Here is a 25,814-nt window from a genome sequence, read left to right on the forward strand (position 1 = left end):
ATTTTAGTTTAGAAGACTTGATCACAGACCGGTCTTCCAAAGGTTAACATTGAAACCATAGTGAAACAATTATTAAACATTAAAAACCAGTAAAACCTTCATAAATTGAGCCTTAAAGGATGTGTCCGTTATTTGGCTTCATGCCACAAATGAATCTTAATCACAGTCACAAATCGCCACCCTGTGGTTTAAACCCTCTGATTAATGTTGAATCTGTGTCTATGGCATCATGGCTTGGGCTTAGGCAGATTTTATTGCTCAGAACAGATCATCGCCACACAAGGATGAATTATCACGAGTTTTACGACGCCATCATTATCCACCTCATCCTGCTCATTGAAGCATATTTCACCGGTGCAGCAACATCTCCCCACAGTGTTTGCTAACGGCTCCTCTGTGACGACTAAAGGTCATTAAACCCTCTGTCCTCTCTCCCTTCTGTCTCTGTAACCCTCATCTCGTGCAGGAGTCCTGCTCAATGAGGCAGAGGAAAAATTCACATCTGTGCAACGCCGTCGCACCACCTGCATCTGCAGTGCAGACCCAGCGTCTGTGATTGGAGGGAGAGGACACACCCCGGTTTGATTGGACAAGAGCTGAGACTCAGCAAAACGTGACTGGTGTGAGAGGAGTCTCGTGTTGCTGGGCTCGTTGAAACGTTTGTTAATAAGAGTGAAGATACCAAGAGTCACAGGGAGGAAAAAGTGAGAGGTGTTACAAGGGAAGTAGGACCAGGACACTGCAGATGAGGAGGAGAGCGAGTCACAGCGTGTGTAATGTCACAGACTCCTCACTGTGTCTCTCGGTCACACTATCCTCACACACACACACACACACACACACACACACACACACACACAATGTTCTTCTGCACAAGTCGACAGCCCACCGCTGATAGCAGACCAGGGAGTAGTTTGGATTGTGGGTAATGTCCTTTGTGAGCTCAGCCGGGGAAGGCGTGTTTTTTAAAGGGCATGTTGGACATCTCATCCCTTTAAATGAGAAAATGCGGAGCTATTGAATGGGAGTCACTGGGCAGGTGCAGAAGAATGATGCAGCCTGAGCTGGGAGCATTAAATATTAAAGATAATTTTAAACCAGCTGGCATCAGGACTGGGAAACAAGCTGCTGATGTCACACACTCACACACACACACACACACACACACACACACAAACACACACACACACACACACACACACACACACACACACACAAACACACGATCGCACACATGCAAACCCCCCATAGCCAATACGTTTTCGTCACTCACCTTATGTAACACATGTTTATTCTGGTAACAATCTGTCAAATTACACATTTGAACTTCTAATACTGCATTTTGGCAAATGAATAGTAAGGAGCTTGTTAGCTTAGCTTAGCATCAAGACTGGGAACGGTGAAATAGTTACAGCCTGCACCTATACAACTTGAAATTAGCCGTTAGCCTCGGTTGATTATAATATATAATATAATATTCTCACAAATGTTGAAATCATTACTTATTCTCCAAAGCCACTATGAGCAGTATAGTCTCATAAGCACCCTCACCTCTTCCTAGACACGCTTATGTTTCATTTTGGATGAATACTTTCCTTACATTGTCCCCCCCCCCCCCCTTTATTCACAGATTTCATTATTTGACATTAATGTAATTTTGAGTTACATCACCATGTTGAATAATTCAAACGGATGTGTCCTGCCCTGAGCACATAGGGAGCAAAGTGCTGTAATATTGAACACCTCTGTAGGACCATTATCAGATCAGCCTGTCTGCTGGAGGACGCACTGTTTGTTCTAGTTGTTTGTGTCTTAGTCATAGTGTATTAATTGTTGCTGTTGAACACAATTGCAAAGACAATGATTAACCAGCGCTGTATAATGATTACAACTGTACCATTGTTTCACATAAGATAAGAAGGGTTTTTGGTGTTTGCCTGTTTGCAAGAGCAACAATGGCCGGTCAGATACTGAGATACTATAAAGACATTTATAGCTTTACCCTACTCTACATTTAAATAATTTAAGATGCACTGCTCTATCCATACCAGTACCATTCTAGGTTATTTCTGGGTTCATTCATTTCATGCATGTAGGCCACACACCAAGTTATACAAGTCAGACCAGAGAAACACGCAGTTCCAGTTGGACCCAAGCTGCAGTGGCGTCTCTCTCTCAGCTGTCCAGTGGCCTTGTCTGCCCTCCACCTTCAGCTCCCCTTTAATCCCCAAAGCCTCTGTTCCTCTCTTCCTCTTTCACAGCCTGTTCCCCTTATCTACTCCGCCCGCTCTCCCTCTCTCCCAGACTCCACTGGCATGATTTCCCTGTCGCGAGGGCGTCTCGACAGTGTCACTCACCATGGTGCCAGTGCTCGTGCCTCCTTCATCCTCGTGCACTCCTCTCACGCAGTTTGTCCTTCTGGCCTGGTGTTTACAGAATCGGCCCCGTTGAAATATGATAGCAAGCAGAATTTTAAAAAGAAAAGAAAAAGGAGAGCAGTTTCGGAAATTGATTTTTTACCAAAGCTACAATTGCAGATAGCTAAATTACAATCTGCTTCACTAACTGTCATGATACATAACAATCAGCACCTTTAAACCTATGGACACAAACATGCTGCTTCCATGGGGGCCCAGTTATTTGTTCACTTTATCATCTTATAGCTGCTGAAGATGCAGGTACTAATCTGAACTAAAGTGTTCCTTTGTGATTCAACTTTCTCAAATCGCAGCTTAAATATCACTCTTCTCTAAAATCTGTATGTATTTCTAGCTCCTAAAATGGATATTGAAGGTCACTCAAGGTTTCCTCGACCTTGACAGGCTTTAAACAGGCCTCCATTTATCAACGTGTGTGTGTGTGTGTGTAGCTACTCACCAGGTAACCTAACAGCATGCAGCCAATCATGCTCATCATTGTCATACACATGATGAACACGGGCAGAGATTGTCCACCAGGCCAGGCTGCTCAAAAATCACTCAGAATCGAGGTGAGTGCATGATCAGCTGTGTCTTTATGTGCCTTTAACATGGAGCCACACACTGTGCTCTAATGCAAGCAGTCAAGGTCAGCCGGTAAATCCCCGCTCGCCTACTTTGCCGGGAGTCAAATCAGCCGTTTCCTCCATCCCCCATCTTTTCTGTCCACCCCGATTCTCTCAATCCCTCTCTTCTGCCTCTATTTTTAACCAGCTTAGCAGCACTGAAGGCATGAGAGGTTTATTCTCTGCCTTCTCCCTCACTCATTACCTGGCTGCTGATTCACAAAGTCTGCTAATCCCATAATGCTGCAACTGCACAGATCACTGCTAGGTTAGAGGAGAGGAACACGGTTAACCCCGAGGACGGTTTCCCTTCGAGAATTTGTGATTTATTTTTATGGATTAGATCTTCGAAATATTTTGAAGAAACACAATTTATCTTGACATCTCTATCTATCTATAAATCGCTCCACCGACATGTTCATCGCAACCATACCACTGCAACACTCCTTCAATCATTACACCAAGAGTCATCTGAGAAACGTACGACTCCTGCTGCACTCATAGCATCATATTTATCGATCCAGATGTCTTTATAGCCGCCACCTTAATGTACAGTGCAGCCGAGCTATAATTAGAAAGACTGCATGAATGGATAGGCTCAGAGAAGTCCTCTTTAAATCGTAGAATGAAAGTCATGGCTGCCATACAGGGCTGGGAGAGTTTTCAGTGCCTCTTGCAGAGCGAGCCGACCTCTGCGTTGTCTTGAACGGCCTCACAGCTGCAGAACACCTTGTGTCAGCAATGAACCCCTTACCCACTCCGACCTCCTCAGACGAAACCCTGTGTGATCAGAATACAGGCAGGGAACGGAATGCAGAGTCATAGTGGGCCGCACCTCGGGCCTCACCTTCCTCTGCAGCAGGCCGGACTCATCCAGGACACTGCTGCACCACATACACTCACATTAATATGGCTAAGCTGCGAGACACAAGGGGTTTACGCATGTGAGTGAGTGGTGCAGGAGGCTGATCTATGTAATCCTTATATTCTGCATCTGCGAAGGCTGTATCTCTATTTTTTTTTTTTGGTGCAGTCTCACCAGCGCTGGAAATGAATCACGCTGATCTATAAAAGGTTCCCCCCTCTTGTGCCTTTCAGACTTTTCGTGGACTGTGATTGGAGGAAACGCAGCTTAAGATAGAAAGAGATGAGTCAGACAGGACGAGAGGAAGCAGGAGAACAAGCGGCTGCCACTGTTTCCAGACCAGTGCAGTTTGGGTCTTTAAAGCCCAGAGCCCTCACATGGCTGAGTGTGGGCACTGCAGATCCGCTCTGAGATACAGACAATGATGATGAACGTCAGTGACCATATTCACTCATAACCTAAATACATTCATTTCAAAACCTATTCAATATTTTCTGCTTTAGACGTCAGAAGATGATCCAGCCATGGAACGCATTGTTCTCCTCTCAGTCCATACTGCCGCCATGTGGTGAAACGGTGGAGTTACAACCCAGTTATAGAAAAGACAAACTCATGTTAATTAACAAGGATTCAAAAAGGATCATGATTAAAAATGTTTATTGAATCAACGTCTGTAATAACAACATTGGAAAAATGCAGACAACCAACACAGATTGAAATCAACATTAATTCAAAGATAAACATACATTGCTGTCCTCACAAGGCAACTGAACAAAATAAACACCTGGTTGGCACTAAAACACACAAAGACACACAGAATTTCATTTTGAACCAGTAATTATTTCCTTAATAAATCTTACCAACTATTACTGACCTGTTTAATCCTCAACCATGATGATGACAGACATGTCAGTCTACTAGCAGGGTCTGTGTCAACCCCTGTGTGAACTCCATACAGAACTATTTAATCCTGATGAATTGCAACAGATTTTATGGGCCTAATCCAGATTTGTCCTAATCCATGTCAGCACACTTTTAGACAAAGTGGACAAAAAAGTGGTTTTGAAGTAACAGATATCCTTTCAAATGACAGCACCGTGTTTAACCTCTGTTTCCTGATCTAATATGGCTTTAAGGATGGATGGATGCAAGTAGAGGCTAGAGGCCGGTGCTATCAAGTAAAGTCACTCACAAACTCACCAACCCAACTGAGAGGCACTGAATTTTCACACGGAGGGCAAAGGCCAGAAGCAGAGAACGCAAGTAAAAAAACAACAACTATTGAAATCAAACTCAAACATGAACATAAATATAGTTTTGCCCCAGCACTCAACCCCCCCTCGTCACTGCCGTTTACACCCTGATGCCGTCACAGCCTCCGAGTCCCTTCGCCTGATTAACTGCAGCTAATGGCTTCTCCACAGGGCGCCTGGTTTACAGCGACTTCCCGCCCCCTGGGTTCGGAAAGCAACAAGAGCCGACAGAGCGGACACGTCATACCCACATCGATTGTGCTTCTGCTAACCAGTTCATAATGTGTGTGACAGCTCCACATTCATAATGCAACGCAGTTTGCTGTTCACCAAACGTAAAACTGCTCCACGCCCTCTGTCACGTACTTACAACGCATCCTGACTATGTTACATTCAACCGAATAATCGACCTAAAACTATATCGTCTTTGATTTATTTCCAGTTTAAGAAAAACAAGTTCATTATATCTCTATAGCTGTATGCTACAGTCATGCATATAGTGCACTTTGTATCCTGCTGGCTCAAGCTGATCAGGGTTTAAAATGGTAAAAAAAAAAAACACACACACACACACAACAGCAACAGAAGAATTCATGACTACGTAACAAATGTTGATATTCACACGTTCTGGCTCTCCCGAGATGGAGCTCATTTCATGTCTGTGTCATTTTAGGTAGAAATAAGCACTGACTCAATCACACACTCATGCATGCACTCATATTTACACAGGCCAGTGTATGAAGGGGCTTCCCACTCATCACACAAACATGGCCGGCGACACAAAGCTATCCCCGCGGTCGACATGGGGGCCCTGGTGATCGATGTGGGGGTCACTGTCAGTGCGCATGTAGGGAGGCAGGACCTCGCTGTCTCCGGGATCATCCCAGCCAGAGGGGGCAGCAGAGAGGTAATGCTCCCTATCCTCATCTTCATGGTAAGCATCCAGGTCCTGTCGGAGATAAGACAGCGGTCACGTATGTTAGAATGTATATTAAAACTGCATCGATCAGATTAAAAAACATGTGTCTCCTGGTTTTTAAACAGTGCTAGAATACAAACGCTCTGATGTTGACCTATTATTATTATTAATAACATTAATAATATTTATTGATATTATTATAACTATGTACATTTTTTTCATTTAAATAGCTATTTATAAATTTGCCTTTTAAAAGCCTGAGTCATGTCATATAAGATGATATCAACATCACTACACTGCATCAGTTTAACTAGAGAAAAATGACTTTCCAAATTTCAAATAGTGTCATTTATCTACTTGTCATGTTCAACCTTGGTCTTGTTTTTACAAAGTGAAAACATACAAATGTAAATCTTCATCATTGCTTTGAATTTCTGGCAGAATCTGACGAGTAAACTGTCACTGTGAGCTCCTCGGGCTAATCTGTGTATTTTTAGCAGCGCGGCGATGACTCAGTGTCACACACCGTTAACCAAAGTTTTATTAAAATCCAATGGTGAGATCAGACTGGTTCCAGACTGAATCACGGCCCAGAAGCAGAGGGGGGAAAATAAATGGCCACTCGGTCAGAATAGCAGGCTGATCTTAGACGCTGCTCTGTGAGGGAGGTTGCAGCTGAATGAGACGATACAATAACAGAATAAAAGAAACAAATTAACATCCTAATTTACCCACAAAAAAAAATTGACAACTGATGAAGTAATTGAAAGATCTGGTCTTTCATGAACCATTTCAACCCTCATTGTTCCTTTAAAAAAAAATAATTTCCAGATTATTGGATTAATTAATTTAACTAAACACTGCATTATATTTACAACCTGTAACTGTGCAATTACTTAATGATGCATTATATTCTAGCGGCACAGTGGTGCAGTGTTAAGCACCGTCACAGCAAGAAGATTCCCAGTTTGAATCCCAGTTTGTTTGATTGTCTGCATGTTGTCGCTGTGTTAGCTCTGGTTTCTTCCTGGTATTCCAGCTTCATCCCCCATAAACACGAAGATTGAATGAAAGGTTAAAAGGAGAAGCTCAACTGTTCATATATGTGAATGGTAATTATTTCTCTGTATGTTCGCCCAGTATCCTGTGGGTTTGGCCACAGCCGCTGCCTACCACCCTCAAAAGGATAAGCTCTATAAATAAAGGATGCTCCTTGTGGAACACACGCTCTGCATTCCTACGAGGCCGGGCTGCATATAACACACGTGTAACACATAACAGACCCACTAATGATCCAGCAGGCTTGAAGAGTTGGTAATTAATGAATAAAAATGGGAATCATCCTCAGACGTCTCCCTGATGAACGTAATGCACTAAATAAGACATGTTCTAAATTAAGCAGTGAAGCACTGGACGACAGACACAGAGTTTTGTCCATTTCAGTTACAGGGATCCGACACCTTCTCCTTGTTGATGAACACGTGTCCTTACCGTGACCGGCTCATCACTCTGGGTACTGTAGTACTGGGTCTGTAGGGGTCTGTCCACAGCCACCGGGACATAACTTGGGTTCCCCTGCTGAAGACAAAAGAACAAATCTGATAACTCTGCCTACAGTTCTTTGATTGGTATCTGACACAAGCGTTCAGCTGTTTATATTGTTGTTGTTGTTATTTCAGACGTGTGTCGAAGGCCACTCACCCCGTTGGTGATGTTGTTGGTCTTCTTGGGGGGAGGGGGCTTGTACTTAGGTGGACCACTGCAACACAAACACACACAGCCGCTTAGTGAGTCACAACAAATATATGACACATGCTGCGTGACATTTCATCTAGCACACAACAAACATCTGAGCGTGAAGAGGACAACAACTCGTCACCCACACGCTGGTACTCACTCTCCACTATGCTTCTTGTTGCGATGCTTCTGGTACATGGCTATGGCTGTTCCGATGATGGCCAGCAGGAGGATGACTCCGATGATGGCTCCTATGATGCTGCCTGTGGTCGGACCTTTCTCTGGAAGACGAGTGTCTGCAGGAAGAGGAAAAGAGAGAAAACGGATGAAATCAAAGAAGTGGACATGAATAACTTGTTGGGCTGAAAGGAGCAGCGGTCAGATCCTGCTTCACTGGCTTTTTATTGGTTTAACACGATGGTTCCTGACCCTTTGGCCTTGTGAGCCTTCCAGTTAATGCCTGCTTGAAGCCTCTTGTCATTCTCTACATGTGTCAATGAGCAGTGAGCCGAGCAACTGGGACTTTTAGAAGCCACGGGAGATAAAGAGTCTGGTGGAAACTGTAAAAGATCAAAACTTAATGTATTATAGCTCATTTGAAACTGAACTGAGAAAGGAACAATTAGCCGGTTTGTGCTCGACTATTTCTTGGCTGAGTCGATTCAGACTTGATAAAAAGATGGGCGACGCATCTCCACTTCCTCCCACCATCCAGAAATGTCGGCAACATATCGTCGATAAGGTAGCCACCATCTTGTGCATTTGGATCCAGTCTGCCCAGTAGTGTTCAGGGGATGGTGAAACAGTAGCGAAGTCCCACCCATACACTCGCTTGACCAATGATGAGTCAATCTCAACTGTCAATCATTGTATTTTTACCATTTTTTATAGCATCAAATAACTAAGGAAAACCAAACTTACTAGAAACGACAGAAACCATTATAAGAGAAAAAATATTCAGCATGAACTTTGACTTTTTAGTTTGGGCCATTTCCAATCCACTAACATAGAAGAAGCAGGATTTATGATCTACACTGCAGCCAGCCACCAGAGGGTGATAGAGATGCTTTGGAGTCACTTGTGGGGAGACATTATGTCGTCCATCTTCATACACAGTCTATGACTGAGACCAGTAACTTCACTGATCACCTGACAACTGCTCATCGATCTTCAAAGATTATAAAAGAGGATGGCTTATGCAGCTGAGAGCTTTAGAATCAGTCGCCCTTGATAAATAATGTTACTTCACAACAATGTTTTTCTTTCTGACTGTTGATAAGTTAAAATATGTTTTATAATCTTCTCCATTTGTGAATTATCCTCCAACAGCTTAGATCTGCTTCGACGCTGCTTTCAGGAGTCCTGCACCGCGGGCTGGGAACCACTACATGATTAACGCCGGTCTTATAATGATAAAAGAGGATCAGCAGAAGAAATGAGTGTGTGTGTGTGTGTGTGTGTGTGTGTGTGTGTGTGTGTGTGTGTGCGTGTGTGTGTGTGTGTGTGTGTGCGTGTGAGAGTGGCAGGGTGTGTGTGGGGGTGTGTGAGGAAGTACAGAAAGGGTATTGATTAGAGTGTCAAGTCACAGGGGTGATTAAGACGAACCAGAGGAATCATGCAGAGGTTCCACTAATGAACCATGACTACCCGTGAAAATGAACCAACTCGCACACACACACACACTGTGTGTTTACTGGAGGTGCAACCCGGCTCATTATCCCCCCCATATTCCCAGGGGATTATGCTAATGAGGGGGTGGTGGAGGGCAGAGAGGATCTGACGCTCATCTGATGAGAACAAACTCTGGTCGTAGTAATTGGAAAGGTCACGACTGAATGTTGTTAGTCCCCTAATTACAATTTTCCTCCAACAATAGACTACTTTGAATATCTCCTAAAATAATTTTCCGCACATTGAAAAGTCTAATGATCTCGTCTTTCTCTCGCTCTCATTACGGGCCAACACATCTCGTCTGCTCTGACCCGCCTGTTCTCCCCTTTACTCTACCTTCACTTTTCATTGTGCTGATTCACACAGACGGCCTGTATTAGGTTTGAATACGTAACCTTCACAAATGACTTTGGGTCGGCTGGTTTTTGCAATTCAATGAATTCACAAGACTAAAATAAAACATGTGAATGTGAAATGAAATACAAAAACAGAAGGAAATGAAAGTGGATATCAAAGTCACTAAGTTTGCAACTATTTTAAAAGATGAAACAAAATGTTTTCCTGTGATATAATTAAAGGAAATACTTTAATGGGCTGGACTGAGTTAATTATATTACTTTTATTCTGTTGGGTGCAAATAAGTTTACATTGTTGTTTTTTTCTCCTTTGTGCAAAACTTCTATTCTTCCCGTCTTGGGACTAGAACCAACATGTGGTGCCCTCATTGCATCTAAAGTACCTTTATGCCTCTGTAGGGACGCAAACTGTGCACGGCACGTCTATGTGTACAGTGTGAAATGTGTGTTTCTTATGTTACTCATCTTATTCTCAAAATTCAAATCAAACAGGATATTTAAGTGTATTTACTGCATGAAGTACTTTTACTTATAAAAATGTTTGCATCAGTTGAAGTATAATTTTTCCTCCTGAGTGAAGGTTGTGGTTTTAAACTTTATGGGCAGAGAAGAGATTCATTATTTAATTTTACTGTCGAGCCGTGTTACATATGTTGCAAAACTGATGAAGTGTAGATTAGGTTCTATTTTTTATTTCTGCAATAGCTGAATACAAATACTGTGAAATAAGGATTATTTGATTGATATATTAAAACTGCAACATTAGACTAGATAGTTTCTGGTATTTTCTAGTATAATAATATGATATTATGAATTTACTCCTCTCCTTTCAGGTTGTGACAGATTAAAGTGATACAATTATATTAAAGTCGGTTTAAATCATGTTCTTGGTAAAAACGTTGTTTCTTTTGTCAGCACAACATTCGATTCAGAGCAAAGAAAAGTGTCTACACATTATTTATTGAAGGCAATGATGATGAAGAGCAGCTATTACCCAGCGGAGGAAATTCAGACTGAGCTGCAGGAAATTAAAGCTAATTATTCATGCAACAGTCAAACCAGAAGCTTGTAAAACACTTTTTGTTTCAGCTCAACCATAAGACACAGAGTCTGAGGAGGAAATTCAAAATGAACGATGCGGAACAATTAATCAAGTCTCTCCGAGGGCTGTCGCGATGGAGAGCGTGGAACATTTTCCTGTGGCATTTTTCAAAGTCCTGAAGGTTCTGCTGTGTTTTTCCTTTTTTTTTAATTTAGTGACTCAATAGGAGCCGAGAGCTGATTTGCATAGCACAACACTGACGGGAGGGAAAAGGCCAGGATGCCTCCATGTACTCTCAAACAATAGATTGGATGTGATTTACTCGCTGGCATTCTGGCTTTATTACAGATCCAACTGTTGACAGTGACATTTGGGATTAAAAAACATCTACCATTATAAAATCCCTGTCATGTAATATGGGGGACCGTCCACGTGGGGGTGCTGTGTCACTTTAAAACCAAACAGCCACGGGACACTTCCATTGTAAACCTGATACCTGCCTAGTGTCTTGTTTTCACTGCTTCCTCATTCCACTGCTGTGTCTGTTTATCATCACCTCCTCCTCATCCTCCATGTTCAGTCTTTTTTCCTTCAAACTCTTTTCACCGCGGCCCACCCCCGACCCCTCTGCGTCACTATGCAACCAATGTAATCTGCACTCGGCAGGTTTCAGGTAGAAATCTGTTCTTTCCCCTTCGCTGACCTCCGATGGAGAAGAGAGAGCTGCAGGGGAAGAGGCCAATTGTGTGGCTTGAGGTGCGATGCCTGGGTGTGAATGACTTGAGTCGAGAGCTCGCCCTCCGTGTTGGCCGGGGACACCAGACATGTCTCGCGCTAATGAAATACCCCAGACGGACAGAGAGAGAGAGAGAGAAGATGTCTGTGTGTGTTCAAATCCATGCAGCTCTTCGTCAAGGACGTACAACAGACATGTATTCGTCCACAATTGAGGAGCAAATCTACCTTCATGCAAAACGCAAAATACACACACCAATGTATAGACCATGCTCACAAACACACATTGTATTTAGAGGCAGCTGACATCCTGTGCTGCCTCCCCGTCACTCAGTCTGACATATTTACACAAACACACTGGTCTGCAGCGTGCCCTTTGCCCTGCTGCCTTTCCCCTCACATGCAAACACAAAGGCATACCTACGTACGCGTCAAGACACAAACAGACGCGCACACCCAAACACTGAATCTGAACCACCACTTTGCATTTATTTCCATTACTGCGAACGAGAGGGTCCTCCCAGTTAAAACCCAGTTAAAGGTCAACTCCAGCCCTGTGAGCAGATCAATGCAGGGACCATCAAGTCAGATCCACATGTACGCCTTCCAGTATGGGAGCGCTCCATCACTCACACCTCGCCTGCACGGCCAGCCAGTCAACCACAGGCCACCGCTCTCCCACGGGGCACAGGAGACGAGGGGGGGGGAGTGGGAGTGGAGGAAGAGGAGATAAGGCTGGATGGTTGAGTGAAACTTTCTGAAATTACCACAGAACCACTTCACTAAGTTCGGAAAAAAAAGAAACACACCAGAATCTTTCCAGCTTTAGAATGCATGGTTGAATCTCTGAAAGTCTGCAGCCAGTGGCTATAGAGTTTTTCACTTTGTACTTTGTTCTCCTCAACTCCGTTTTAAGACAGTTGTGGGGGGGGGGGATGGATCATCAGTCCTGAAAAACTTGGGCATATGAGTCAGCGACAGGAAAGCTCAGTACTCCGGTATGAAGATTCATTAGAAGTGAGTCAAGGAGAGAGAGTCGGTCCTGAAGAGGAGAGGTGTGGGGGAGGGGGGGGGGGGATGATGACATTGAGTAGGTGAGAGGAGGAGAAATCCAAAAGAGGAAATGAGGGTGAGGCAGCAGGAAGTGCCAGGCGACTGCAGATGAAGGCCCTGATTAAGGGGATGGTTTCAGATAAGTACAGAGGGATTTCCCTGCTGATGCCAGCAACGGGCTGATCACACACTGAGAGGATGAAGGAGAGTGGGAAGACAAAGATCTCACATCCCTTTATTTCCCACTCAATCCCTTGTTCTGCCTCTTCCTGTGTGTTTACTCCTCTCCCTGAAGGGATTAAGGTTAACATGCTGCCCTATCCTCAGCTTCCCCGCACAGGACGGGGGTTTCGCTGCATTTATCCCCCCCCCTCCGCTTCAATCCATCCCTCCTTCGCTGCCCATCACGATTCCCATCATCCCGCTGCACCGCCGGTGTAATTGGGAATTTGCTTGTCCGGGCCCCGGTGATACAACACACACAAATCGGCCTGGCCTCTCCCTCTGCATCTCTTATCACTGCTGCCTAATGAGGTGAGATAAGTCTGTTTTCATTACCTTTCCTGACCTCTTCACCAAAACTGGCCGCCACGCAGGGAAACTGCACACACCTGCAGAGGTTTCGACTGAAAATGAGAAACTCTCAGTTCCGGAGAACAAAATTCAGATATGCACAGTGGTTGACCTTGGTGTTGAGGAGGTAACTAGAAAAACATCACTGTGGCTGATGATCACATTCTTTCCAAATGGGCTTACTAGACTTTTCAAAAAGGACAATCCACCAAAATATCCCAAACCCAAGACATGCAGTTATCTTTGGCCCTATGGCGGTGATGTTGTGAATTTCTTCGCCGCGTGTCATCCACCTCCCTCACATCTTTTTTCCCCCCCGAGTTTCTCTCCAGTATGTTTTTCAGCCAAGTGAGAAATGTCTATTTAATTAAACCAATCCACAGTGTTTGATCACCCCCACCACCACTTGGAAGAGCAAACACTTTTTGATTTAGAATTCCCTTTTTTAATGTCAGTGTTTTTTTTTTGTTGCTTTGTTGGTTTTAGAACGTCAGTGGAAACTTCTGCGAAGGCTCTTCACTGAAAGCGAAGCTCGGATGCGACGAGTCGAACCGGTTTTCGGCTGAAATTCTATCCGTTTGCACTCTGCTGAATCACGCGGCCGCGGTAACGCCCAGCATAGAAAAACACAAGGCTGCCACAGTCACAGCGGAGGGGCCTGGAGATGAGATTAGGACAGAATGAATTGACGGCCTCTGAGAGAGAGATTAAGATAAAGACCAGTACATGTAATCTCATTGCTCACTAAGAGGAAAGAGAAATCCTAGCCTTTAGTTTCAGAGGTTAACTTGGCGAAGCACACACCCTGTCTATCTATTGACGCTTTCATTCAGGCTGAGCTGTGCGTACCTGGTAATACAGTAACCCAATAATCAACAGTATAGATAACTGCACAGAATGGAATGAGGGAGGAGCCGGGAAACGGGGAAGGAGGGGTGAGGGTGAGACAGAAACCAGGAAGAAAGGAAAAGCAAACGTTATAGAACAAAGTAAAGCTAGAGACAGGGAGTGTACATGAGCTGCAGGACTGAGCACACACACACACACACACACACACACACACACACACACACGCGCAGGCACAGGCACAGGCACACTTTAATTATTCACAATCAATGCAAGTGCCACAGTGTTGAGTGCCTCAGCTACTCTGACACTCGCCTCATGGCAGCTGAAGACCTGCTCCACCCACGACCACAATCACCATCGCTGTCATCACAGCACTCATGACGCCATTAAAATTCATTTCGCAAAACAAAATCGGATCCGATTGATTCGGCTGATTCCCACAATAAGAGCAGCTCAACGTCTGGGAGAGGACGGCCTCTGACAATTTGACAGAAGGAAACGCTGACTGAATTTGTGTATGTGTGTGGGGGGGTAGGGGGGTAGGGGGGTGGGGGGATGCTGTGGCCAAGGTTTTATTTAGTTGGAGCAGATCAGCGATGCAGCTCATTTCTAATCTTCTGCGATTCCAGAGTTCAACCTTTGTTCATTTCAACTGCATGAACTGAGGATTAAAAAAAATCTCTGGCAGCGAAACAGTGGAATCATTTAAGGTGCATTTGTCCCTGTGGCACAGAGAAGGTTCTTCTGGAGAGACACGTGGAGCTCTAATGGAACACCATTGCTGACAGCAGACATCATTGTAGTTTTCTTATGCTTAAACTACAAGACAATGATGCAGCCAGTCAGTGATCACAACATCTTGATAAAGAGAGTTGGCTTTATTTGACTAGAAAAGGAATGTGGGAGTTTACGTCCAATTCGGAGGATACTTTTGAGCTTCATTAATAACTTAATTGGCTTTGAATTCTCATGATATCAGCTACTTTTTATTTGCAGTTATTATGCAAACGATAATTGAAATGATAATTGAATAGTTTTAATACTGTTGCAGGATCAGCAAATGGGTTTTTCCTTCAGATGCCAACCGGCTCTGAGCCCCATGTCATTACAGCACCAGCAGGGGGTTGTGTTCCAGGTTCATCATCCAGATGTGTTTTACTGACATGGAAACATTGGTTAGTTCTGCTGTTGGGAGGAGTTTGTGTACTGCTGAACTTAAAAAGCAATTAGAGCCCGAGTAGGATTTAACAAAGCAAAGGAAATTTAGAGGGAAGTAACCTAAGGTATTTGTTCATTCTCATGTTACCCAGAGTCATATTGTGAAGAAGGCTGAAAAGAGCTGAGTCTCAATTCAGTGGCTGCTTCCTCCAACGACCACAGGGACATGTTGGCCGGAACCGAAAGAGACTGACTGGTCTAGTAACGACGCTATGGACAAAATCGTTTATCGGGTGATTATAAATGTTGAAAAGATGTTTACATGTTTGTGTGATTCAATAAGGCATGTTCAGGGGACTGATATCTACGAGTGTGTGACATCTGGTGCACTTGGATTGAGTTGGGCCCGTGGTGTTTGTATGATCTCTACTGAGTAGTGTCGTAGTTCAGTATGTGATAGGGAGACATCTTGGGAATAAAACTATTTGTGTAATCATCACACATCAACCATGTTATAACTTATTGAAGATTTTAAATCTGGAAGTCTTGTGTATCAGAGTGAAATGCTTCCACTTGCCATCATTACTTTTGTGTGTGTATATTTTCACTGTTTTGTTGTTTATCCATTTAGTCTTTGTTGTTGTGGGCCAATGTTTTTCTATGAGTTTATTTGATGCATAGGTGCTCCCTATATGGAGCCCCTGCAGACAGTGCAACCCATTTGGCCCCCACAGCCTGAAGCATGTCCTCACGCAAAGTTCACTCTTGGTTGGCAGAGAGGAGAGAGCTTTGTTTCATTAGAGTCAGAACCAGCTGAAGTGCACTATCAGTCTAAAGCAAAGCTCCAACCTCGGTCTTTCACTGTAAATACCCTGCCAACCTCAATGTAATCATGGAGAACAGGCCTGAGTAAGAGCTGTCTGCACAGAGAATTTGTTTTTCAAGAACCTTTTTAAAGTTTGCTTCAGTTTAATTTGCCCCACGCTTGCATGAATTGTGGCTGTCAGCTGTTCAATAGCACAAAATTCGGAAACACTGGAGTAATCCTGTTGCATTGCGGTGGCGAACCAGCTCACAAGAGATTATCCCTTCTGATTGTTATTCAAACCTTTTGCAGAGATGTGCAGATGATGCTCGATGCCAATGAAACGTGTAACAAACGGCCAGAGCTACGCAAAGGAAATTAAATGTTGGCAGGACTACCACCAACTACAACTCGTAGCCTTGCTTTCTGTGCTGCTGCCTTTAAGCTACGGATCCTCCTCCTCTGACCAATCGTCAGCAGCTCAAACGCTGTCGGATAGTTTCCCCTTCATCATGTCGGGTGATTTTCCAAAGGTTAAAGTGTAGGTACACAACTATCACTCGACCCTTTGATTTTCAGACTGCTTTATAAAATAAGTGGCAACTTAAGAAAGGTAGAATTACAGGGAGAAGTACTTTGACGCGTCTCTGGAATGACTGCAGACAACATCGAGTATGCTGTTAGAACTGTGTTGTGATTAGACCTTTCACAAGCTGAGAACTACAAGGGCTCTAGTGGAGTGTGCGTATCTCCATCAAGACCCAACAGTCCCCTTATGAAACAACATTAATAAATATCCGTCGCCTTAATATGTCTGAATTTTTTCATCATGAATTATTCTCTAAGGAAATGTAAAAAAATTTAATAAAATAAACATTCTTGCATCCAAGCTCTGCACCAGAATTTAATAGAGTTTCTCTTCTTGTGTCATGACGCACGCACCCCTCTACAAAACTTCATGGAAATTGGTTGAGTCATTCTTTGCCCCGTAATCCTGCTAAAAATCATATGAATAAATAAATAAATAGATAAAAAACCCTCTGACCAAATGACACATGAAATTAAACAGCAACTGGATTTCCTCAAACCTGGAGACGATTGGACCAAACATCCCCGGACACACAAACAGCTGATGATAATTTGTATCTTGGATTGAGACACTTTGGATAAAGGCTTGCAACATTTTGGCAAGAGTAGTTGTTGTGCAAGTTCCCATTTCCACAAGTGTCTGGCTCAAACTAGTGCCAAAGACGTGTCTGTAAACTCAAAAGTACAAAACACAAATTGACACGACGGATATGAAAGATATGAGAACAGAGACACAAAAGTAAATCTACAGAATCTGTCAGGATGGCTCGATGTGTTGAACTGCTCCTGTGATTTGCATTTGAAACGGTTTAATGAACGAAGTGTTAAAACACTGAATTAATTAACTCCAGCTCTCGCGTGTGAGTTATGATTTGCATTTTGTTATGTACTTTTAACTCAACTTTTGAAATGAAGTTTTGTTGCACTCGACTCTCTAGGTCTTGAGCCTATAGCTGAACAATACACCGATTGTATTTCACTATAAACGGGAATAATTAACATGTGAAACTCTGATTTAGTTAAATTGAAGCAATTGCGAATGTTTGTGACTCTGAATTCAAGATACACAAGAGCTTGTTGCTCCGACTGTACTTTATTAGGTACCAGTTTCCGACAGGTACATTTTTACATAAAGGACCATTTTTGTCACTGCGGGTTTGGAAATGTTCTCTCAGAGTCGCAGAGTGGAAAGAATAAAAGGGTTTCAATTTCCAAAAGGTACAATGCTGGTAACCTGGAGTTCAGCTGCAACGACAAATTGTTTGTAGCCTTTAAGGGGTCACTGCTACACCTCTATTTCTTAGTGAGTGTACATGTGAGAGTGTGTGCAAGTGTGTGTGTGCATTTTGACATTTTAAAAAGCTGTATGGGGTGTGTTTGTGTGTCTCTCTGGGGAGATGGCGTGTTCCCTGCCACAGTGCATCAAAGCACACTCAGTTGCCTTGGGAGAAGGCAGGAACTCTCCCTCTCTCTCTCCCTCCCTCTGCCTCCATCATTCCCTCTCCTCCATCTCCCTCCGACAAGGTTGCCGTTTGCCTCTTGCTGTCTCTCTGTCAATATTTACAGTCCACTTTACACTGGCACTGAGGTGGTCGGCTGCAGCCAGCAGGGAAAGCAAGGCAGCATTAGCCAAATGTAGTTGTCCACTCAGGACATGAATAATCTGTTGTTCTACAAGCACTCAGCCTCTCCTCCCTTCTCTCTCTCTCTCTCTCTCTCTCTCTCTCGCAGTCTTTCACACACACACACACACGCAGAGAGGTAGGAGGTACCATGTAGAGCTGCAAACAGGAGGTAGATACTTAACAGAAGAGGAACAAGTGCTCAAAAAGCACAGGTCAATTCAGGATCACAACTAAAAGAGCGCATTGAATTTCTAGACCAATTTGATCTCTTTCAAATATCAAACACATTAAACTCATTATGACACATTACAGCATCGCCTCTAAATTAAAGTTGGGATGTTAAAACGCTACAGGTCATGTTAATCGATCGTTCGGAAAAATATGGTAAATATTTCAGTTGGGAAACAAGCAGAGCACAGTTTTTATCACTGAGGGAAACTCTTGGGTTCATCTGAAGCATGAGGATAATGATGTGTCAAGAATTGATGAAGGAGGCCATAAAAGAAATCAACATGTCATCACGAAACAAAACGATCTTCAGTGATATTAACTGTTGCCCTGTTGTATATTACACCAGAAACATGGTTAATACATCTCTCTAGTTAATAAATCATAACATTAAATTATCCCCAGCTGTAAGAAGTCTAAAGGATTTAAGATTTAAAGGAATACAAAGACAATTTGTATTATTCGCTTTTATGCCGAGAGTCAGAAGAAGAAGATCAACCCCACCAGCATGTCTGTATTAGCTCTGAGGAAAAAGCTGCCTGAAGATCTGATTTAAAACATATATCAGAGACGTTCCGATACCATTTTTCCTTTCCTGATATGATTCCGATATCTGGACTTTACATGTTTTATATTTTAAACAATTTATACAACATAATTTAACAGCTGTAAGATGCTAATCCTGTACGGGATACATCGAGAGAATTGATGCCAATTTTTTTTTTTATAGCTAGTCAGTCGTAACTGAAAAACAACACAAACGAATAAATATAAGGAACACAATACAAAACCATTCCTTACATTAAGACAGGTGAACCTTTAAGTGGTGCCAACCCACACAGTCAGGTTCTTGCCATCGTTACACTTGGCCGTTTCACTTGTGGGACTTTTCAGCGTGAAATGTTGCCAAATTCCTGCCATTTTAATTAGCTCTGGCCAACGCTACCGCAAATCACTTCTTCGCCTCTCTTAAAACAGTACTGCTGCTGTTTGGCTGTTGATGATGAAGGGATTTCGGAGAAAATAAAATTGCAGTTTTATGTGGGTGAAACTAATATACTCTAAAGACGTGGTTTCGTACATGTACGTAGATTTGACTACTCGCCGATGCCCGACCTGGCAACTTCTGCCAGTATCAGAGTCATTACCGATGTTGGTATATACAAAAATAGACATGTAAACAGTGACAATTAAGTTAATATTCTATGACATGAATTAATGAACTTCGGATGGATTTATGAAGCTCGATCAGTCTGTCTCCCCCTGCTCCTCCATGCTAAGCTAAACTAACCACACCCTGGCTCTGCAGCTCAAACCTTTAAAATCTATTTCATCTCGTCTCTGCAGGAGAGCGAACCTACTTCATCGCTGCCAGAGTGAAAGTGAAAACATTCCAAGGGCTTTTCAAAAAGCAGCAGGTGTCCTACATTCTCAGTGACACAAAAAACGCGTTTTCATGTAAATTGGTAATTCATCTGTTGATTGTGACGATGTTGGATCACACTCTGAGGTTTACAGATGAGTGAAGCGGCTGCGGTAATGGAAAGTGACTTTAGAAGGCAACTCTCCAAGTAAATACTGTAATTTAGAGGAAACGCCGCAATCTGAGAATATCCAACCACCTATTTTACCTCAAAATGCCTCCAGGCTCCTCATCCATCTCCTCGCCCTGCTTTTTCCACTCCGCTCTCTCCCTCCTCCACTAGTGTCACTGCGGCCTGGAGGCCCGGCAGCCTGGTGAAGCTGGTATGTTTACCTGCTCTCCTAACCACTGCTAACCTCTGGCTAGGAGGGACTCTCACCTCATTACCCACCACTCAGCCACACACACAACCTCAAACCCCACTATCCTCTTAGATTTCTCCCCTACAGCCAGGATGCTGCTCTGTAATAGCCTCCGTGTACTGCAATCTATTCAGCCGCCTGCTGTGTAAAAATGTTAGATATAATGAGAAGGGGAGAAGAAAAAAAACACATCCACGACTTGGCTACGGCTCCTTCCCTCTGTCTTTCTCTGAAAACGTGGGGAGTCACCTCGTTCGTTTCTCTCAACTCTCGCCCGACTCACATGAGAGTGCTCTTCATGTCGCCCTCCTCCCAAGTTCCTCACACAGACTGTCAGAATATAACAACGTACGGAGTGGGAGACAGAGATGGAGAGGGAGGGGAGGGAAGTGTAGAACATATGGGAAAGAACATAGAGAACTGAGTGCATAGAAGATTCAAGCTGGAGGGTGGAGAAGTCGACGTCGAAAGCTGTGTGGGAGGGGAAGGAATCGAATGGAGAAGTATTTGTGGCACATAGAAAAGTTGAATATGTCCCACTCCTTCAGGTTCATAAAACTAATGATCCCTATGCACAATTTGTTGCCTGTGTGTGTGTGTTTTTTTCGGGATAATGATTTCCTCTCATGTGTTTGCACCTACTGTGTTGTTGACCACAAAGAAGGCAACCGAGAAGAGCCCCACACATGGTCCTGAGAGTGCCGTAGCTGTAATAGGCCCCATTTCTCCCTCAAACTGCCTCTCATCAGCTCCTGATTAATGACACACTGAGCCATAATGGCCCCGCGCGCTCTCCACATTCATTCACTTTGCTCTTCATCCAATGCCCCTGGAGAGAAACCACAACAATGCGCGGCTGTCGAGATACCCAACAACTACGCTCTCGCCGGGCTGGAATTCAAACGCTCATTAAGAAAGACGCCTCCTCCATTGGCATTCAGTTATGCAATGCCACAGGGAGCTGGTGGACAGACACGGCAAAAATACAGAGGGGATGGGAAGGTGCAGAATGAAGCACACAGGGTTCAATTTATCTGTACGGGAATAAAGGATGGTTTCATTAGTGGCTAAATGTGGTTGATTGGCTGCCGGGGATGGAGTGCTGGTGATTTATGCATCGGAAAAATAGGGTGCAACCTACATTATGGCACAACACACACACACCCACACACAAACACACACTGTGAGGCAACAAACAAACTGTGGCTGGAAACCAGAGGTTTGTTCCTCATTCGATTTCTGCCACTGTTGTTCAAGTCAAAATCCTCAAAGGTCATCACTGTGCATCAACCATCCATCAGAGCGCTGCTGTAACTCACTCCCCGACATCTTTGACGTGCAAACACCAACATGCATGAGCATAAACCATCCAAACGGATTCATCTGCAAATGTTCACATTGGACATGCTTTATCCCTCAGGTTATGCATGGGAGGATATACATACATCGAACAACGTTACACCGAGAGGTCGCCATTAAAAACACTCACAGCGTCAATAATGAACGACTCTACATTCTTCTCCTCAGCCTTGTATCGAAAGCACTGAAGCAACGCCACTGTTCACATTGTTCCAGTTCAGTTGCAGGTTAGTTATTGGAAAGGCACTTTAAGCTCTATTCATCTTAATATTCAGATATTAAAAAACTCTTTCTCCTCTCAGTTGAGATTCTCCCGTCCTCCCCCTCAGTGCAGGAGAGTCTGTTTGTGTGTTTCACAACAGCAGTATTTATGTTGGGTGTTTGAGAGCGCGCAGGGTAATCAATAGTGTTTCAGTGAAGGACACTTACTGGTTGATTGGAGCCTAAATCCAAGCCAGCATGAAAGACAACATGACAGAAACACTTGCTGCTCGATCTGAGGGGGCTCAGTGTGACATCCACTCCGACTGTTGAGAGCGCACACACAAAACACACACACGCCTGTGAACCCATCAGCTGTCTTCAAACACAGTTAAAAACATTTACACACTGCTAGATCAAAGCAGGCCAACTAGTGAGTAATTGACAGTCGAGCCACACACACACACACACACACACACACACACACACACACACACACACACACACACACACACACACACACACACACACACACACACACACACACACACACACACACACACACACACACACACACACACACACACACACACACACACACGACGTGAGCAGCGTCCTTGTCACAACTGAAGTGCTATAATGAGAGTATGTGTACATGTGCCTGCTTGCCTCTGTGTGTGTGTGTTTGTGCGAGCACGTGCATTCGTGCACTGAGCTGACTGTGTGTACACAAGTCATTATTAGAGGTTTAGTGTGTGCTCACCAGTCAGTCAGGCTCCAGTCAGAGGAGTCAGCTTAAGGGCTCATAGCAGCTCCCTGAGGAGACACTAAATACCATCAGCCGTTTAAATCCATCCATGACCATTTTAAATATGCAGCACACACTCACTCCATTTTTAATAAGGGCTCTGAGCGAGACAGAGGGAGAAAAAAGGAGGGAGAAGAGACAGAGGCAGAGAGAGAAGAAGAGAAGGAGAGGGGTGCAGGCGGAGGAGCAGGGAGAGAGGGAGGAATACGGGGGAAAGGAGGAGAGACGAGTCTGTTGCATTGATTTCTTGGCAGTTTGGCACCAGCCCTGACTCGCCTGGAAAAGCCACAGATGTGTCGGAGGCAGTTAGGCACGCATACACACCCAACTCGGTCACATGCATGTGCACACACAGCACAAGCGTGAAGAAAACATACAGAGACACGCATCGGAGTGTTCATCGAGAGAGAGAGCGAGAGAGAGAGAGGACACAACGTCCACTCGAACTACCTGCAAGTGTGTGTGTGTGGATTACAACAGCACCTGTGTGAGGGTAGAACAGGAGATGATGATGCAAGAGGTTTTGATGCCTTTCTGGGAAAAGAAGCAGGCACTTCTCTGAAGCCAGAGTCAAAAATAGGAACTATTACACACACCTAGATGGGCAGTAAAATTCTCCTTAATCCCTGGCTTAACTTAGCTTAAAAACCTGTCTGCTCTGCTCAGCTTCCACAGCACACCTGACTGTGTGCGGGTGCATGCACAGCCCGGCAGAACAGCGGGCGAAAAAAAAAAGTCGGATGTACATTTTCCTCTCTGGGCGGATGAGACATTAGGATCAAAGTCGGGGACTGGGGAGAATCAGCCCATCTCAGCTCGGAATCCGCGAGCGTCCTCCAGACAGACTACCTGATTAGCTTGGCATTTGTGGCCCATATCCAGCATGGAAAGTGGAGGGAATATTGATGATAAAGCCCGAGGCAGAATTGTATCTCGGTCCCCTTGTAGATCAAAAGGGCACCGGCTAATGGCAGGTTTAGGAGTTTGATTCCCACCGGTGTCACCTGTGCCACTGCATGCAGCTTCACAGATGCTCACTTCATTTGACAGCAATTGATATCTTGTATTATTTATTTTGTTTATAAGGAGGACCGCATCTTCCACTGTGGAATGTTTTTCGTGTGAATGAATCAGATGCAAACTGCAAACTCCTCCTTCTGGTTAATATTTAAACAGGTAATCTACATCTGTTTGTAGTAAATTTAGATTAAGCTAAAGGAACCTAAAAGGTCTTTGAGTTAACCATCTTTATCCTTATCCTCCTTATCCTCTGTGTTTATTGGGGCCACATCCACCTAATGATTTAATTACTGATTAACATCACCATTATTTCTTCCACCAAGGACATTTGTTTGTTTGTTTGTTCGTGGACAAGATTACACAAAACAAACAGATGGATTTCCATCTTCTTGGTTGAGGAATGCAGTGCCAGAAATGAACTCTCCAGGAATATTTGTCACTGACTTTAACATTGCAAGATAGGGCGTTGTTTTTTTGTTTTGTTATTTAACATTGTTTTCATTTACCCAGATTCTTTTTTATTAATTCACTTATGGAAGTGATATCTATGAGTGTGTGAAAAGTGGTGCAGCCTGATTGAATGTAAGGGGACTTGTGGGCCTTGGCGGAGGTTTGCACTCGACTGAGAGCCATCCCAGGTTTATCAGTTAATCGATTGATCTTGAATAAAAATCTAAACGATTCAAAATGCTGGTTCTGGCAGAGCAACAGCTTCAAACCAGAGATTCCTTATCACTGCAGAAGATCAAGTGAAGCAAAAGCACATCTGCACAACTGAGAGACGGGAACTAGATAGTGTTTTGCATTCTCAAATGAAAAGTCTTGATGAAATAGTGTATTCAATTTTCCATTAATTAACTAATCACTGAATCAACAAATGACTGCATGTCTAGTTAAAATGAATAATGTGGCTTACAGAGTTTCTTTCTTTTCAGGCAAATTGAACTTCCACATGATTTGATCCTACAGCCATGAACAGATAATTTCAGGATATAGATGAAGCTCTACTTCTACATCCATCTTCCACACTCAGATATGAACATGATGTTTTCCCGGCGTCTGGTGAATTAATGGTCGAAATGACACGTGTATGAAACACTTCAGTAAAGCTGATGTGTCAACAGTGTTCACTCAGCAGGAGTGATGTCATTCGCAGTGAAAATGGAGCAGAGCCTTGCATCACACGCTATTGCCTGCCTCAGAAAAGACACACACATGCGCGCGCACACACACACACACACACACACACAAACCCCTAAACAGGCCCGGTCCCTTTTGCCCCAGGTGACAGGTGTGTCACAGCAGCAAAACTGGTGATCCCATCTGACAGTCTGAATGACCGGTTAGTCAGCGAGCCGGCTGACTCACTGACCAAGAGCTCAGTCACCGTCACGCCGGCTGCATTCTGTAAATGCGGGGCCGTTCTCAAAAGAAGAAAGAAGGGGTGGAGGTGTCTCTCTCGCTCCACAGAGAGGGACTCGCATGTTCGAGACACAGAGACACCCTGACACCCGGGATGTAGATTAGACTTGGTTTGTTTATTACCCTCGGTGACACAGACGAAACCGGTGCCTAGACCTCTGTTCATTTGGCTGTCAGCGGAGACACAATAGGACAGTCACACTTTCTTTGACGCGCCACAGTGGAATGTTAATCACCACGCGGGCCCATTATCATCACATCCTCTCGTTCCCACCCTCCATTTGTCTTCCTTTACTTTAAAAAACCTGACAAACCCATTGCTCGTTACTAGACAGTGCCATTGTTTTCGCTGAGCGCACATGTAGACGAAGACAGAGACATCAGGCAGAGGAGATAAGAGGAGCGGCAGCGGTGAGGGTAGGCCTGCCTGTCTGCTGACATAAATTGGGGATCATAAAAGGTGTCGTCGTGGAATTAATCTGCACAGAATGAACAAAGTGAAGCACTGTGGGGAGGTGTGTGTGTGTGTGTGTGTGTGTGTGTTTATAAATGAGTAGGGGGTCGTTCTCGAATCCATAATGAAGACACAGGAGAAAGAAACATGAAACACATGACTTTCAAATGCATTCATAAAGCTTGATGAAAAGGGGACACTGATTTTTATTGGCGAGAGCATTTACACAATATGGAGCTATTGTCTATAACCTCTGTGTGTGTGT

At 44.0% G+C, this 25,814-nt stretch overlaps 1 protein-coding gene across 2 annotated transcripts in view; it reads right to left on the reverse strand.

Moving 5' to 3' along the window:
- Positions 1 to 4,548: 4,548 nt before the first annotated feature.
- Positions 4,549 to 25,814, reverse strand: part of LOC128448977 (nectin-2) — an 80,406-nt gene continuing 59,140 nt past the window's right edge. The window contains exons 7-10 of one of the 2 annotated variants that reach the window (XM_053431900.1): positions 7,978 to 8,113; positions 7,782 to 7,839; positions 7,572 to 7,655; positions 4,549 to 6,110 (exon numbers count right to left, since the gene is read on the reverse strand). In XM_053431900.1, coding sequence (XP_053287875.1) covers positions 5,919 to 6,110; positions 7,572 to 7,655; positions 7,782 to 7,839; positions 7,978 to 8,113 — 470 coding nt within the window. In that variant the 3' untranslated portion in view covers positions 4,549 to 5,918. Of the gene's footprint in view, positions 6,111 to 7,571; positions 7,659 to 7,781; positions 7,840 to 7,977; positions 8,114 to 25,814 lie in introns of both variants that reach the window. The other variant, XM_053431899.1, reaches the window with a different exon arrangement.

This window comes from Pleuronectes platessa, chromosome 10 (assembly GCF_947347685.1).
Source record: "Pleuronectes platessa chromosome 10, fPlePla1.1, whole genome shotgun sequence".
NCBI lineage: Eukaryota > Metazoa > Chordata > Actinopteri > Pleuronectiformes > Pleuronectidae > Pleuronectes > Pleuronectes platessa.